This window comes from Lycium barbarum, chromosome 3 (assembly GCF_019175385.1).
Source record: "Lycium barbarum isolate Lr01 chromosome 3, ASM1917538v2, whole genome shotgun sequence".
Taxonomy (NCBI): domain Eukaryota; kingdom Viridiplantae; phylum Streptophyta; class Magnoliopsida; order Solanales; family Solanaceae; genus Lycium; species Lycium barbarum.
In genome coordinates this window covers 141,837,836-141,852,157 of record NC_083339.1, presented here as the reverse complement: position 1 = coordinate 141,852,157, position 14,322 = coordinate 141,837,836, and the positions used below count along the sequence as shown (strand labels likewise).

General features: G+C 35.7%; 2 protein-coding genes across 3 annotated transcripts; both read left to right on the top strand.

The window, feature by feature from the left end:
- Positions 1 to 3,638: 3,638 nt before the first annotated feature.
- LOC132633132 (calnexin homolog 1-like) lies at positions 3,639 to 6,781 on the top strand. Its single transcript, XM_060349360.1, has 6 exons — positions 3,639 to 3,871; positions 3,960 to 4,029; positions 4,823 to 5,946; positions 6,036 to 6,107; positions 6,191 to 6,310; positions 6,418 to 6,781. Exons 1-6 carry the CDS (start codon positions 3,779 to 3,781, stop codon positions 6,574 to 6,576), a joined length of 1,638 nt encoding a protein of 545 aa, XP_060205343.1. The 5' UTR covers positions 3,639 to 3,778; the 3' UTR covers positions 6,577 to 6,781.
- Positions 6,782 to 8,750: 1,969 nt separating this feature from the next.
- Positions 8,751 to 14,306, top strand: LOC132633131 (uncharacterized). Of its 2 annotated transcripts, none has more exons than XM_060349358.1 (12): positions 8,751 to 9,689; positions 10,375 to 10,491; positions 10,575 to 10,802; positions 10,903 to 10,985; positions 11,072 to 11,172; positions 12,040 to 12,163; positions 12,262 to 12,416; positions 12,624 to 12,760; positions 12,843 to 13,013; positions 13,117 to 13,341; positions 13,545 to 13,775; positions 13,956 to 14,306. In XM_060349358.1, the coding sequence occupies exons 1-12, from the start codon at positions 9,510 to 9,512 to the stop codon at positions 14,067 to 14,069; spliced, it is 1,866 nt and encodes a 621-aa protein (XP_060205341.1). In that variant the 5' UTR covers positions 8,751 to 9,509; the 3' UTR covers positions 14,070 to 14,306. The 2 variants fall into 2 exon arrangements, with proteins under 2 accessions (XP_060205341.1, XP_060205342.1); XM_060349359.1 differs by having other exon boundaries at positions 8,777 to 8,860.
- The last annotated feature ends 16 nt before the right edge of the window (positions 14,307 to 14,322 follow it).

Sequence of the window (14,322 nt, the reverse complement as noted above, 5' to 3'; positions counted from 1 at the left end):
AAAACAAAAGAAAATTTTCCAATAATACAGGGGTATATTTGGCCCTTTCCCGAATTTAGTAAGTATACATAAAAATCTAATGTCTTGTTAGTCCAACGACTATCTTTATCCAACTTCTAAAATTAGAGATAAAATTTAAATGATTGCCTAAAATGATCTTTACCAAAAACTTCCCATTCACAAAACTCAAATAGAGATCGCTAATTGAGAGGAAAGAGATCCCATCGTCCCAATTACTCACCTCATGATGAGGAATACGATTGTATGCATTAAAGAATATAACAAAGGCCTGCATGATTTAGCTTATTGAAATCGAATTATTAAACATATTGCTATTTGATAATTAATTGAACTAATTATCTTAAGGATATTATCTGTTATTTTCACCAGACTAGATTAAAGTGTTTTTAGGATAACAAAACAAATTGTGACTAGTGATAATCCGTTTTTTAATTAAATCTTTTAAAAGAATCTAAACACAATATAGCTCAAATATCTGAGACTCTGGGTGTGTATAAGTTGTGTGTGTTGAGGCACAAATTTTGTTTAATCCTTCCAGATAAAATAACGTAACGGATTTTTGTGGAATGTGACATAAGTCCATCTCATCCTCTCAATTTCATATAGGAAAGAAAAATAAATAAAATAATAATAAGTTGAAGCGCTAGGCTACTGAATACCAAATTAAGTTTTGGAAAGTCGTAATTCACCTAACAAGTAATGGATTGTTTAACAGGTCAATTCTGGCATGGGTAATTGCAATTAAATACACTAACTCTCAATCTAACTTTAATATATTGTCTTTGAAGTCATATTTATTTTTTCTGAGTGCGATACTCGCATAAATACCTCAAAATTTTAAAATAATCAACATCATCATCATCTTAAATCGTAATAAAATCGCTACAAATGATTGAACTAGGATTACAAAGTTTCAATAAGAAATCAAGAAAAATTGATGGTCAACTTCGTAGCGTTACATCTAATAGCCTATTTAGTCAAACTTCCCAAAATTTGCTTATCATGAAAAATATTTTTTGTGAAATGTGTTTCTCCAAAAAAATTTGCATAGGGTCAATTTACATTTGATTAATCAATTTGGAAGGATACGTGTTTACCAATTTTAGAACAATAATTTGTGCTTTGACTAAGGTTCCAAGCGTTTTTGCGAGAAAAACTACTTGGATTAAGTTGACTATCCTAAAGTAAGCATGCGCTAATTATAGAAAACCTATGTTTTGTTCATTAATAATACATAATAATGAAATGTAATTCTTCTTATCACTCCATTCTCCAAAGGAATTTCGTAAAAAATGATTTTACGCCTCTCTCTCTCTATATATAGTACAATAGTTATTCCGATGTGCTAATCTAGTAGGAATGTTTTCATGAAATCAAAGGTTTCTTTTAGGGGAGATTTACTCATGAATATTACTAGTCTACAATTTGAAGTTTTCACTAAATGGACTTTAAAATTATTGTGAAAATGCTTACTGTCAAGTCAATAAATGTTTCTTTTATGGAGATCAAATATATCCTAAGAATATCCTCATCCAAACTATTCTACGTTTGGGAAATACGCTATAAACTACTTTCGAATCATGGAGAAAATCTAGGAGATAAGTATCAAGAGAATACACAGATTTGTACCCAAAATCTTAATAAATGAAAACTCTTTTTATTTATTTTATAATTGCTGTTTATTTTCTGTAATTGAGAAAATTTGTTGCAAACAGAGGCCTTGAGAGGGAAAAAAAATTATCTTTTGATTTTTCGAATTCAATTCAAATTTCAAGTAAAAAAAAAAATTGAAATGTTAGTAATTTAGAATTCTGTAATTAAATTTTATTTGTTGTTATATATAGAGTTATGACTTTAACCTATCAATATTTTAATTCTATAAAAATTAGCGGTTCACAAGACGACACTGTGCATATTGTTTGCTCATCAAATAAAATGAATTTATCCTTTACATATTTCTTTGTAATATAATATTTGATTAAGCTTGAAAGCATATAAAAACGTAAACTTATCTTTAGATTAATGAAAAGTGAAGATTACATCGTAGACACTGAAATTTTGTTGGAATCTATGAGATGAGCTCTGTCACGTTTTTTATAGGCTACTCTACCCTAATTAAATTCTAGCTTACCCTTATATAAAGGGGCACATATCTCCTTGAAAAGATATCTCGAAAATTCCATAAATTTTTCGGGATATGCAAAAAGAGATCAATATGTGGCCGAAAATTTCTTGACAACCAAATACTTCAAGAAGATCCACAATATCTTTTCACGAAGATCATCCTAAGAAGGTCCACACATATCCAAATCCAAATCATCATACGTTCGAGATATACGCTTCTAACGACCGTCGAAATATTTAGGACAGAAGAATCAAGGAATACACATATTAAAATCACAATCTTGATAAATGAAATTACTCTTTTTATTTATTTTGTGACTGCAGTTTATTTTCTCCCAGTGGGACCAAATCTGCCCTTCATCTATTCTCTCTCAAATCAGATCTGCAAAATTTGGAGCCACCAAACCGCAAAGATAAAACCTCCGTTTTCATGGGTACTTCAAGTCTTGTCTTTCATGATTTTGGACAAATTCAATCCGACAAGCCTTGAAGTAGGGGGCATTTATAGACATTGAAATTTTGTGCGAATCTCCAAGACGAGCCCAATATCTATCAGAAGGCTACTCTATCCTAATTAAACCCTAGCTTACCCCATATAAAGTGGCATATATTCCCTTGAAAATCCCATAACTTCTTGGGATATGCACAAAGAGATCAATATGTGGCTGGATATTTCTTGATAACTAAATACTTCAAAAAGATCCAGAATATCCTTTCATGGTGATTAAATACATTCCAAAAAGGTCCACACATATTCAAATCCAAATCATCGTACGTTCGCGGAATACGCTACTAAGTACTAACGGCCTCGAAATATTTAGGAGAGAAAATTAAGGGAATATACAGATATGTACTCACAATCTTGATAAATGAAATTACTCTTTTCATTTGTTTTGTGATTGCAATTTATTCTTGAGAAAATTTGTTGCAAACCTACATATCATGCATCACATATAAAATTCGTCACATAAGAATATTAGATCACATGTTTATACATTTTGTGTAATTTTTGCAACAGATTTATTTAGTTATGAAAACCAGATAACTTTAGTAAATTAAATTAATCAAATCTATACGTCATTTAACCAAAATATTTGAAGAAATTGAAATCAACCAAAAATGTAAATATAATTGACCTGGTTTCCTTTTAAATAAAAAATTAATGTACCAAAATTCTAGTAAATAAAAAGATTCATTAATGGTCCAAATCACCTTACTCTATCAGAAAAATAGAAAATGGAAATTAAGATAAGATTAAAAAATAGTTAAATAGGCGTAGATCCTAATCGAAATGGAAAAAGAAGAACAAGAGTCAAAAGTGACCAATGGGGCAGCTGAAAACAATCTCAACCGTAGATCCTAATTTCGCTAACCTCGTCGCGTATGCGAACGTGGCAAACAGCCATTGGTTAACTTCACGTGTCATGAAGTTCCATTGGCTACAACAAGTCGATGCCTTTATTTCTCAAGATCTATTTATGCACTCATGAGTATAGCGTCCTTCTAATAAGCTCTCACTCTCTTCCTCTAATAGTTTCTAGAGTCTTCTTATCTTCTCCTTGATCCAAACACGCCTTACAGATCTCTGATACAGTTTCGTATATTATCTTCTTCGCATAGTCCATATTGGGTTATGGAAGAAAGTAAAAGGAAGATCTGTGCGCAATATGCGCTTTTGCTATTGTCCTGTTGTTTTTTCTCTCAACTTTACGCTTCTTCTGATGTGGTAAGATTTTAATATCGGTAACTTTGTTTTTTAACGATCTGTATTGTATTGTATTTGTTCTGAGATTTGGTTGTTTGTTTATCTGTAGAAGTTCTATGAATCGTTTGATGAAGCATTTGATGGGCGATGGATTGTGTCTGAGAAAGAGGAGTATTCAGGTGAGGTTTTGTTGGGATCTCTTTAGTATTTATTTCGATCATTTATTGGCTTCTAGATCATTGCTGTATCTTTTAAAAAGTCATATGCATTCATACTTCATATTATTAGCTGCTACTCTGTACTTAGCGTTCCTTCAGATTCATTTAAACCTTGTTAATGGAGTAGGATAGAAGAGTCAGAAGGTTGAGAAGTGATTATGAAACTTTAAGGCTAAAGGATGAAGTAGTGATTAAGGAATATGACTCGCTTGAAATGTTTGCTTGGTGATTGGGGAGCGAAAATTGTTGTGATGTTCTTAGCTTTTATGGATGCTTATCTTGTCGCTTAACTACATAAAATTGTTTAGTTGTAATAGGGTTTCAGTGCTTGTAAATGATCCTATCTTAGTTACTAAGAGTAAGTATAGTAAGTACTCTTACTCTTGAAAAATTAAAGTGAGTTGGTTTTGAAGCTTTAAGCTGCGGAACTTATGTGGAGGTGCAATTTAAGCGACCTAATTGACTATTATGCAGTCTTAAGCATTGAAATATTTCGATTATCCCTGCCAAGTATGATATGAGAACCAAATTTTCATGTAGCCAATTAAAGTTCCTATGTCTTTGTACTCTCTAGTTTGCTATGTAGGCTGAAGTAGTATCTCTGTTGCAGAAAGCCCTTATTGAAAAGTAATATATCTCTGAAATAAAACAGTGTCTTATATGTTTGTGCATTGTGTTTGCATTAATGATGTGATGTCAAATATTTGATCTTGGAAGATGTGCAAGTCTAAATTGACATGTAATTGTATGTCAGGTGTGTGGAAACATGCCAAGAGCGAGGGACATGATGATTATGGACTTCTAGTTAGTGAGAAGGCTAGGAAATACGCTATTGTCAAGGAGCTTGACAATGTTGTTGACCTCAAAGACGGAACTGTTGTCCTTCAATATGAGGTTCGTCTCCAGGAGGGACTTGAATGTGGTGGTGCTTACATAAAATACCTCCGCCCTCAGGAAGCAGGTTGGACCGCAAAAGGTTTTGATAATGAGTCGCCCTATGCTATAATGTTTGGACCTGATAAATGTGGAGCCACAAACAAGGTGCACTTTATTTTGAAACATAAGAACCCTAAGAGCGGGGAGTACATTGAGCACCACCTCAAGTTTCCTCCTTCTGTACCAGCTGACAAACTAACCCATGTTTACACTGCTGTGTTGAAACCGGACAATGAAGTTCTGATATTGGTTGACGGGGAAGAGAAGAAGAAGGCTAACTTCCTCTCAAGTGATGATTTTGAGCCACCACTCATTCCTGCTGAGACCATTCCAGACCCAGAAGATAAGAAACCTGAGGATTGGGATGAGAGAGCCAAGATTCCCGACCCAGATGCTAAGAAACCAGATGATTGGGACGAGGATGCACCAATGGAAATTGAAGACAAGGAAGCTGAGAAGCCTGAAGGATGGTTGGATGATGAGCCTGAGGAGGTTGATGATCCCGAGGCCACAAAGCCTGAAGACTGGGACGATGAGGAGGATGGTGAATGGGAGGCTCCAAAGATAGACAACCCAAAATGTGAAGCAGCTCCTGGATGTGGAGAGTGGAAAAGACCAATGAAGAGAAATCCAGCTTACAAGGGAAAATGGCATGCTCCACTTATTGACAACCCCAATTACAAGGGTATATGGAAGCCCAGAGATATCCCAAATCCTGACCATTTTGAACTTGACAAACCCAACTTTGAGCCTATTGCAGCTATTGGCATTGAGATCTGGACAATGCAAGACGGCATATTGTTTGACAATATCTTGATAGCGAGTGATGAAAAAGTTGCAGAATCATATAGGAAGACTGCCTGGAAACCCAAGTTTGATGTAGAGAAGGAGAAACAGAAAGCCGAGGAAGAAGCAGAATCTGGTGGCCTCAAAGGATACCAGGTAAAGGATTTAACTTTCTTCACCATATAAATCCCTATGCTTTTATTTCTCATGTTGCACAATTTGAAATATGTGGGAATACTTTGCAGAAAGTGGTATTTGACCTCCTCCACAAGGCAGCTGACATCCCTGTCCTGGGTAAACACAAGGTCAAAGTAATGGTAAGTGAAGGCACTTGCTCTCTCTTGTTGCAGGGTTTCGTTTTGCTGCAAGTAGCTAATGTATTTTTGACTACTATCTCTAGGAACTTCTCGAGAAAGCTGAGACACAGCCCAATATCACAGTGGGTGTTGTTGTCTCAGTCATAGTTGTTGTCTTCTCAGTTCTATTGAAGCTCATCTTCGGAGGGAAGAAGCAGCAGCCTGTAAGCACTAACACCTACCATTCAAGTTAAAACAGAAAAAATAAAAGAACCCTCCTGTTTCATTTTTCCTTTTAGGTCTGATGTCTCTGCTGTGTGTATATATGCAGGCTAGAGCTAGTGCAGAGACAGTGACAGCAGAGACAGTGACAGAGAAAACTGATGGAGCCGAAACTTCCACTTCCAATAGTCAAGCTGCTGAGGAGAAGGAAGGGCAGAGTGACGATGCTGCTGCTGCTCCTCGTCGGAGGACTAGGCGCGACAATTAGGATGGGAAAAGGCACTAGTGACCTCAGTCGGACTTCTTTTAGATCTTTGAGCTAGTTGTTTTCCTATTGTTTTCTTTCTCCTTTTCCTCTTTTATCAAATTCTTGACGACCCAAGGCAAGCAAGTTTTTCCAGCAATTTGCTCCCCCTTCCCCTCAAAACAAGCATGTATCACAGTTAGTGTATATGAGACAATTTTTATCTGGATGTGGATTGATCGTAGTATCCTCTCTTTATCATAGATTTTATCAGAAGAATTGTTTTCTTTTACTATTCTATTATCCTTCAAAATGCTGTTCATTTTCTTTTGTAAGACTGGAGTCTCATGCACTTCACCATGGCGCATACTGAGGTTTCCTTTAAATTTCTTTTCTATGTTCTTTTTGTACCTAGGAGTTTCATGCACCTCACAAGAAGCGCGCTCATACTGAGATAATCCTGCGTGTTTAGATTTTCAATGTGACATTGAACCAAACATAATTCCGACAGGATCGAAGTTGAAGTTACAGTTCCCTTACGATGCCCCACTCAATTGAGACTCCGACCAAGACAGTCTTTCTTGACAAATTAGTTCGTGAGAGTATCTAAAATTACCGTGTCCAGCCGTATGGTACTACGACCCAGTTCCTAACGATCCACAAGGTTGTTTTGTGCGACTCTCTAATTATGGGCCATTTGGATAAGGCTTTCTGAAGCCGTTAGTGGACGTGGGTAGTTCAACAGGTACCCACGATCTGCTATTAATCTTCAACTAAATGATCTGCTAATTTAAATTCTAACTAGTTACAGTTCATTAACTTTAAAAATAATAAACACATATAACTGGTTATTAATATAGGATTTTCAAGTAAGCAATTAGTGCCGCCTAAGGTGATGCGAGATGCAATAACAAAATATCTGTAAACCTTTAAAAAATTAGAAAATATTGAGAACGAAAATTAAGAAGGGGCCAAGCATTTGTTACTGCATTTTGGGTGAGGAGTTATCTATAATAAAAAAGAGATAAGGGTCCAAAACACATTCTAACTATCACTTTTTTTTTTTTTTTAGTTTCATACCTAAACTATTATAAAGTTGAAAAAACTACCTAAACTATCACTATCTAATTTACAAAACACATCTGAACTATATGTGTGAACTCACTCTCCAAAGACAAGTGAAGCTGAAATTTTCTCAAAAAAATTGTCCACATGGCATAAGTATGCTATGGTGGCACCTACATAGAAATTTAAAAATAATATTTTTTTTTATATATTTTTAAAAAACTGCATTTTTTTTTAAAATCAGCATTTTTAAAAAATAAATCTGGATTTTAAAAAAAATATGAAAATCAAAAAATTTAGAAAATCAGAAAAAAATGATTAAAAAAATAGAAAAGTTGATTTTTTTTTAATGTGAAAACTAAATAATCAGTTTTCTTATTCTTTAAAAAAAAAAAAATCCATTTTTTTAAACTATTTTTTTATTTTCTATAATTTTTTATTTTTTTTTACAAAAAATATTATTTTTCAGTTTGTTTTTTTAAAACAAATAGTTTTTTTTTTTTTTAATTTTCATGTTGGTGCCATTGTGACATTATTTATCCACATGAACAACACTTGGCAACATGTTTATATAAAATGGAGAGTGCAGATCACATGCCATTCAAGAATAATTTGAGGTGTGTTTTGCAAACTAGATAGTGATAATTTAGGTAATTTTCTCAACCTTCTGATAGTTTAGGTATGAAACTAAAAAAAAAGTGATAGTTGGGGTGTGCTTTTGACCCTTATCTCAGTAAAAAACGAGAATGACTCAGCCTTGGTTAGATAACTAGGCAGTGATAAAAAATAGAGGCATAATACATAAACAAGCTCTCAAATTTGACCTCAGCTGTCAAGTATGCCCTCCATTTTGTGTGTACAAGTAGACACCTCAATTTGTATAAAGTTGAATATGTAAACACAAATGCTGGCGTGATACATAAATTTTGAAGGTGTCTAGATGAATATTTTATAGATTGCAGTGTTCAACTGATAAAGTGAAGATAAGTTGAAGTGTTTACTTGTAAAGAAATAAAGTTGAATTGCATAGTTGTCAGCTCACGCTAATTTTTGGGGCTTATTAACGTATTATGCCAAAAAAAATAAAAAAATAAGGAGGATGACTCAGCCCGAATCAAATGGGTTAATTGATAGCAAAAATATTGCAGAAGCTGGAAGAAGTTAAACTTTAAGGGCTCAAAATCGCAGTAAAAAGATGAGGAAAATGAAGATCGAAGAAGAAGAGCAGAGAGTTGAGTGAAATGTAATTAATATTTTCATACTCGTATATTCTGTTTAATGGTAATGTGATTGCTCCTAACAAGTTGAACTAGCCTACCAATTAACCTAAGTCAGTGGACTGATACAAAATGAATTGCAAGCCAATTTTTTGTGCATCAGTAATTTTATGCATATGTAACTTTTTTGATAAATTCTTTACATCAAAGGTGCCGATTGCTATGTCTTTACTAAGGAGAACGTTGATTTTTCTGAATAAACCAGGAATCAGAATATGTACAGGTAAATTTGAATCAGTTGAAGTATTTTTGTAGTCAACGACTCAACTAGTCAATAAAAAGGGCAGCCCGGTGCACTAAGCTTCCGCTATGCGCGGGGTCCGGGAAAGCGTCGGACCACAAGGGTCTATTGTACGCAGCCTTCCTTACATTTCTGGAAGAGGCTGTTTCCACGGCTCGAACCCGTGATCTCCTGGTCACAGGACAGCAACTTTACCAGTTACGCCAAAGACTCTCTTCGTTGACTCAACTAGTCAATGTTTTTAATTATTAAATACAAATTTGGGAATTTCAGTTAATTGGGGATTGTATAATTGGTGCCTTCGATCCAAAGAAAGGCATTGACCAGAGAGAGAAAAAAAACAGATACTACATACTAGAGAGGGTTACCGGAACATGGATGACGTGGCGAGTAAAAAGGGCTACGTGTGTTACCAACTTCCGGCACGTTCACTTCGTCGGTTATTGCAGTTGCCCATGTTCGTACTTGTATTTACTTTGTTGATAAATAGCAACTGTGTTTCTTCCTACTCATCAGGATACTGGGATTTTACCTGCAACAATTCCACAGATATGGTAGGCCTTTCTCTCATTTTACTTGGACTTTCTATGCAACTACTACAAGTACATTGGTCTGTGTTTATCACTGCGTTGTTAGAGGTTACTCCCTCCGTCCCAATTTATGTGGCAGACTTTTCTTTTTAGTTTGTTCCAAAAAAGAATGTCACATATCTTAATCAGAAACAACTTAACTTCAAAATTTCACGTTAATCTTAATGATTTATAGTCAGACAAATATCTAAGGTTTGTTTTAGACTGCAAATTTCCAAGATCTTTCTTTTTCTCAAACTTTACGCCTCGTCAAAGTAGCGACGTAAATTGGGATGGAGGGGGTAACTAGAGAAGAATGCAGCAAAGTTTTTGTTTATCTTGTTTCATTTCCATTGCCGCCTGCTGCTAAAGTGTAGTCAATGCAAAGTGATAGCTCGCGCATAACATAAATTAGAAACATCCTACTGATCCATTACTAATCACTATCATAGTTGAGATTATTGACTAAAGTTAAATTGTAAATGAAGAATCTTATCTCCAGCCTGTTATTGAAAAGTTTAAATGCCCAAAGCTGTTATCAATAGCAAAGTGGTCACTTGGCTTGTGTCTTTCCTTTTGTTCAGACTATATCCGTTTTCTGAACTATCATTTGTAGAGCAGTTCAGGGTTTATGGACTGTGCTTCTTTCTGTCATCTGACCATTAATCAGGAAATAGGGAAGTTGGGTCCTAAAAACCCCGGTGTATGCTCGGAAGAGGCCAAACATCTTCCTATATGTGAATGTGGATTCAAAATGTTGGACTCTTGCTTCTTGAACAAGAATAAGGTACTGCTGTGACAGTTTAATTATTCTGGTTATCCTTCTTGCTCTGAACTAAAATATTTGGCTCTACTGTTCGTTCCTTTCAGATGCTTGAAATCGAAAAGGGAGCAAATGACTTTAACATACCTATAATCAGATCCAACCGAAAGTTAGTTGCTTCTACTGATGGAGGTCTGCAAAACCCTTCTTGTTTAGTCTTCAATTCTGCATGGAAGGTCCAACAACTAGAAAATGAACCAAACAAAAGGTTCAATTATCCATCACCTGCTCGTATACAAAGACCAAAAAGTGATGAGGATATAGCATTCATGAGTGTAAGTGCTCCTTGCTATTCCCTTTAATCTATGTATCAGGACTTATGCGCTCAAATTTATGGCATTTTCCTTCTATTCATGCATCTATGCTGTTTATCAGATTCTTGAACTCGGTCAACTTCTCAAGGCAAATCTAATCACATCAGTAGAGCTGACTGGAATTTTTTTGAAGAGACTGAAGAGGTGTTAGAACTAGTGTTTGCTTCCACTTATTTCTTGTTATTGATTATCTAGTCCTCATAATGATGCATGTTCTGGGGGTGTCACAGGTATGGTCCTGTCCTTGAATCCGTTGTTACAATTACTGAAGAATTAGCATACAAACAAGCAAAAGAGGCTGATCAACTGCTTGCTGAAGGCAAATATTTGGGTAACGGTCTGCCCAATTCCCCTCCACTAACCTGTTTCACGTATTTCCTGTTTACCTTCATAATTTTGGATTTTCCATTAATCAATCAATGAACAGTGCCCCAATAATAATGAATTCTTCATATACATTCCGATCCATTCAATTTTTTTGGATGAATGGATTCTCTGTATGAACTTCTATTTATACATCTGGGCCGGGGGATTTTGTGGGGAAGAGACAAAATAGAAACTTCAATTTAATACGCCATAGATGTCATGGACCTTTGCAGCTGAAAAAATGATGGTTACATCCAACTTCGCCATAATGAAAAGTTAAGATCTGAGCACTGTAAGTACCATGGAAGAAAATAGACCCTCGAATAGATTATATGCGTATCAGTCATATCAAAATTAGACCATCGAATCTTTACACATAATCTGGGAAATCCTAAATCTTCAGGCCACAATGTTCTACAGTTAATTCACACTGAACATTTGTTGATGCTGTTATGGTTTACCTTACCCTTGAAGCACTTAAGGTTGTTCATTTCCTACAGTTACCTTTTCCAGCCAGAGTAATCTTCCAATGCTTCCTTCGCTTCTCACCTCATGCTCTGAATTAATTTTTCCCGATTTCTTTTTGATTTAGAGAAACTTACTTTAGGAGTATATGGCATAGGTAGCTTCTTGAAACAATATTTCTCGGTACTTCTTTATGAAATTTGGAGAGTAATACGAAAAATGCTTTTTTCGAATTTTTTGTTTGATCACTTTCCCTTGTGTCACTACTAGCCTCAGGACTCATAACCCCTTTGACAATATTTTGCTTTCTAGCTCCTCTGTTCTAGCTCAAAGGGATTACAAGTATAACATCTTCTTTTCTATATAGGTCCTCTTCATGGGATTCCCTATGGTCTGAAGGACATCATAGCTGTACCTAGCTATACCACAACATGGGGTTCAACATCTTTTAAAGACCAAGTTCTTGATATTGAAGCTTGGGTGTATAAGAGGTATAACAAATCATGAAATTAATGACATATAAGGCCAGATCTAAACACCGATTCTTATTGTGCGTGTATTTATAATAAGCTAGCTATGGTTGATGCAGGCTGAAATCTGCCGGGGCAGTTCTTGTTGCAAAGTTAGTAACTGGTTCTTTAGCATATGATGACGTCTGGTTTGGTGGTAGAACAAGAAACCCATGGAATATCGAGGAATATTCTACAGGATCATCAGCAGGGCCTGCTTCTTGCACCTCAGCAGGTATCTTCAAGCTATTGAGCTATCCCTGATTAGATTCTCCTTGAGGCATCCTGTCTTCTAAATTTGCTAACATAACAATTCTGCTCGATATCTAATTTCAGTTCGTCTCCCCAATTGGAAGAATGAACAAATGATAGTTCCATCGCCGATTTATTACTGATTAGTAGGCAGAAAGTATTGTTTTGAGAGAGAGACTGGATATTGCAGGTTTGGTTCCATTTGCAATTGGTTCAGAAACTTGCGGCTCTATTACCTATCCGGCTTCTCGCTGTGGTGTGACGGCACTGCGGCCCACTTTTGGAGCAGTTGGTCGAACGGGCGTTATGAGCATAGCTGAAAGCTTGGTACTCATAATTATTCCACAGTCCAATTCCTTTCCTAATATTAGTTTTGAGTACAGTACACTAAAATCTAACTTTTTGTCAGGATAAATTAGGCCCTTTTTGTAGAAATTCTATGGATTGTGTAATTGTTCTGGATGCCATTAGAGGAAAGGACCCAGATGATGTTTCATCCAGAGACATACCCTTTAGCGATCCATTCTCAGTTGACATCACAAAGCTCACTGTTGGATATCTTGAGGATGCTGATATGGGCGTAAGTGACTATTTCCCAATATTGGAATGTGGCTGAATTAATTAGGTTCTTTATCCTATTTGATGGATGCCTTAACTGGATTGCTTTGTGACGGTGATGACAGGTTGTTCATGTACTTCAATCAAAGGGAGTGAATATGGTCCCATTTAACCTGAGTTACACTGTTGATTCTGCCCAAGGCATCCTCAATTTCACAATGGATGTTGAGATGCTGGCTCACTTCGACAAGTGGCAACGCTCAAATCTGGATGATGAATATGAAGCCCAAGATCAATGGCCTATTGAACTTCGCCGAGCACGTGCCATATCTGCTGTTGACTATGTTCAGGTAATTGTCTTGATCTACAAAGTTTCTCTCGGTTTAGATGTTTAAAATTGTTACTTGTATAGGAGAAAACTCTATAAATTAAATTCTTTCAGACATCTCAAAATCTGACTGGCCTAGTTATTGAACGGAGGGCTTAATCCACTTTTAAATAGTTGTTCAGAATTTGTCAACACTAAGATCAATACTTGTATGATACTCAACAGGCACAAAGAGCTAGAGGTATATTGATTCAGCAAGTGAGAGAAAGCTTCAAAGTTGATGCATTTATTGGAAATGCAACTGACTGGGAGAAAGTTTGTGTTGGCAATCTTGTGGGTATCCCAGTTGTAGTTGTTCCAACAGGATTCAAAAAGATATCTGATGCATCAAATGATACTCGCAGGAGAACAACAATCACTACTGGAATATATGCTCCTCCAGACCGTGATCATGTCGTAAGTGTTCTTTAGTTATGAGCCTCTTTTTAGTGTAGTAGCAAAGGACTTATGTGCTATATTATTCTGGTCTTGGATAAATGTATCATCTTTGCTGTGCTGTTGAGTTATGGCTTTGAACTTCTGACTGTGCTGCTTAGTCTTTCATGCACTCCTTGATTTTGTTTGTTTTACGTCCAGGCCTTAGCTTTAGCAATGGCTTATCAATCAGTCACCGATCATCATAAGCAGCGGCCACCAATTGACGACCTTGGGCCAAATGATTTGATTCCAGACTCACCAAAATCCCTGTAGTGGGTTGAAGATTGTTTATGCTCTCAAGTGCTTGATGTGAACCTGCATGTGCTTGAACCTGTTGTGTCTCAGACCAGCATTTATAGCAGTTAAAACCATGAAAAATATTAATTAAACTTCTGTTGAGGAAGAGAAAATTCTGTCTACTTCCTCTCTCTTAGGCCTCTTTCTCTGTTTTATGGTTCTAATTTTGTGAAATTTCTTATTACTTTGATCTATAAATGATTTTAACTTATGTATTTTGGTGTATTAT

Bases quoted from the DNA above. Each gene is read 5' to 3' on its own strand.
- LOC132633132 (XM_060349360.1), top strand. From the start codon at position 3,779: ATGGAAGAAAGTAAAAGGAAGATCTGTGCGCAATATGCGCTTTTGCTA. The intron at 3,872-3,959 runs GTAAGATTTTAA...GTTTATCTGTAG, and splicing joins TTTACGCTTCTTCTGATGTG to AAGTTCTATGAATCGTTTGA. The intron at 4,030-4,822 runs GTGAGGTTTTGT...ATTGTATGTCAG, and splicing joins TGAGAAAGAGGAGTATTCAG to GTGTGTGGAAACATGCCAAG.
- LOC132633131 (XM_060349358.1), top strand. From the start codon at position 9,510: ATGGATGACGTGGCGAGTAAAAAGGGCTACGTGTGTTACCAACTTCCG. The intron at 12,761-12,842 runs GTACTCATAATT...ACTTTTTGTCAG, and splicing joins TGAGCATAGCTGAAAGCTTG to GATAAATTAGGCCCTTTTTG. The intron at 13,014-13,116 runs GTAAGTGACTAT...CGGTGATGACAG, and splicing joins TTGAGGATGCTGATATGGGC to GTTGTTCATGTACTTCAATC.